At 47.8% G+C, this 803-nt stretch overlaps 1 protein-coding gene across 1 annotated transcript; it reads left to right on the top strand.

The window, feature by feature from the left end:
* Positions 1-489: 489 nt before the first annotated feature.
* Positions 490-699, top strand: Pmar_PMAR020181 (hypothetical protein; the record flags this gene model as incomplete). The annotated part of the gene is made up of 2 exons (XM_002787219.1): positions 490-573; positions 622-699. 2 exons carry the CDS (start codon positions 490-492, stop codon positions 697-699), a joined length of 162 nt encoding a protein of 53 aa, XP_002787265.1.
* Between the last annotated feature and the right edge of the window lie 104 nt (positions 700-803).

Genomic DNA, 803 nt, shown 5'->3' with positions numbered 1-803 from the left:
TTCAGCACTCAGAATCACTTTCTACACGTATGATACGATGCTAGAATCGACTCTGAATAATTCAGACTGAATTCCTGGAGTGATTCAATGAACACGGGACAGCAGCTCACCAGCAAGATGTATGCGCGTTTCCTGCATCATGCATCACACATGCACTTTGCATGAATGATCGATTATTGATGGCGAGCGCGATTTGCCCCAGCGGTCGATATCGACTCTAACAAAAGTCTTCTAACTACTATGCTCACTAGCAACCGTTCACAGCACTCTCAGCGGTCTGAAAACGTCCCTATTGGGAAGGATGGTCATTCTGTGATGGAAACCCGTAAACGGGAGGTGTTCATGGACCTCAGCAACACTTCAAACTTTCTGCCTCCTCACACTGGTGAGTCTCGTCTTGGGGATGATTCTGCCTGGTTTTGCAGGATGACGACAGGCGCTGCCTCCCGAGGTAAAGCACGTTTGGGTGATGATGACGATGATACTATTATGCAGGGCACTACACCGGCTAGAATAGAGTCCATGAGCCCAGTCATTGACTGGAAGGACACCATCCCACCAGAGGATCGTCAAGTGATTTTTACTCAGGAATTTATCCCTCCTGTGAGGGACGATTTTCAGGATCTCGGAGACCCTCAGTTCGTGGCGGAATATGTGAATCCAATCTTCATCAATATGAATGGCGTTGAACAGAAGTAGGCCGACTTGATCGTCCCTTAAGGAAAGTATCTTCTCTCCGCTTCAGATACAGGCAGGCTAATGACTACATGCAGAGGACCCAGAATGATATCACTCAGCGTATG

Source organism: Perkinsus marinus, assembly GCF_000006405.1.
Source record: "Perkinsus marinus ATCC 50983 genomic scaffold scf_1104296929884, whole genome shotgun sequence".
Lineage (NCBI taxonomy): Eukaryota > Perkinsozoa > Perkinsida > Perkinsidae > Perkinsus > Perkinsus marinus.
This window is presented reverse-complemented; position numbering and strand designations above follow the sequence as displayed.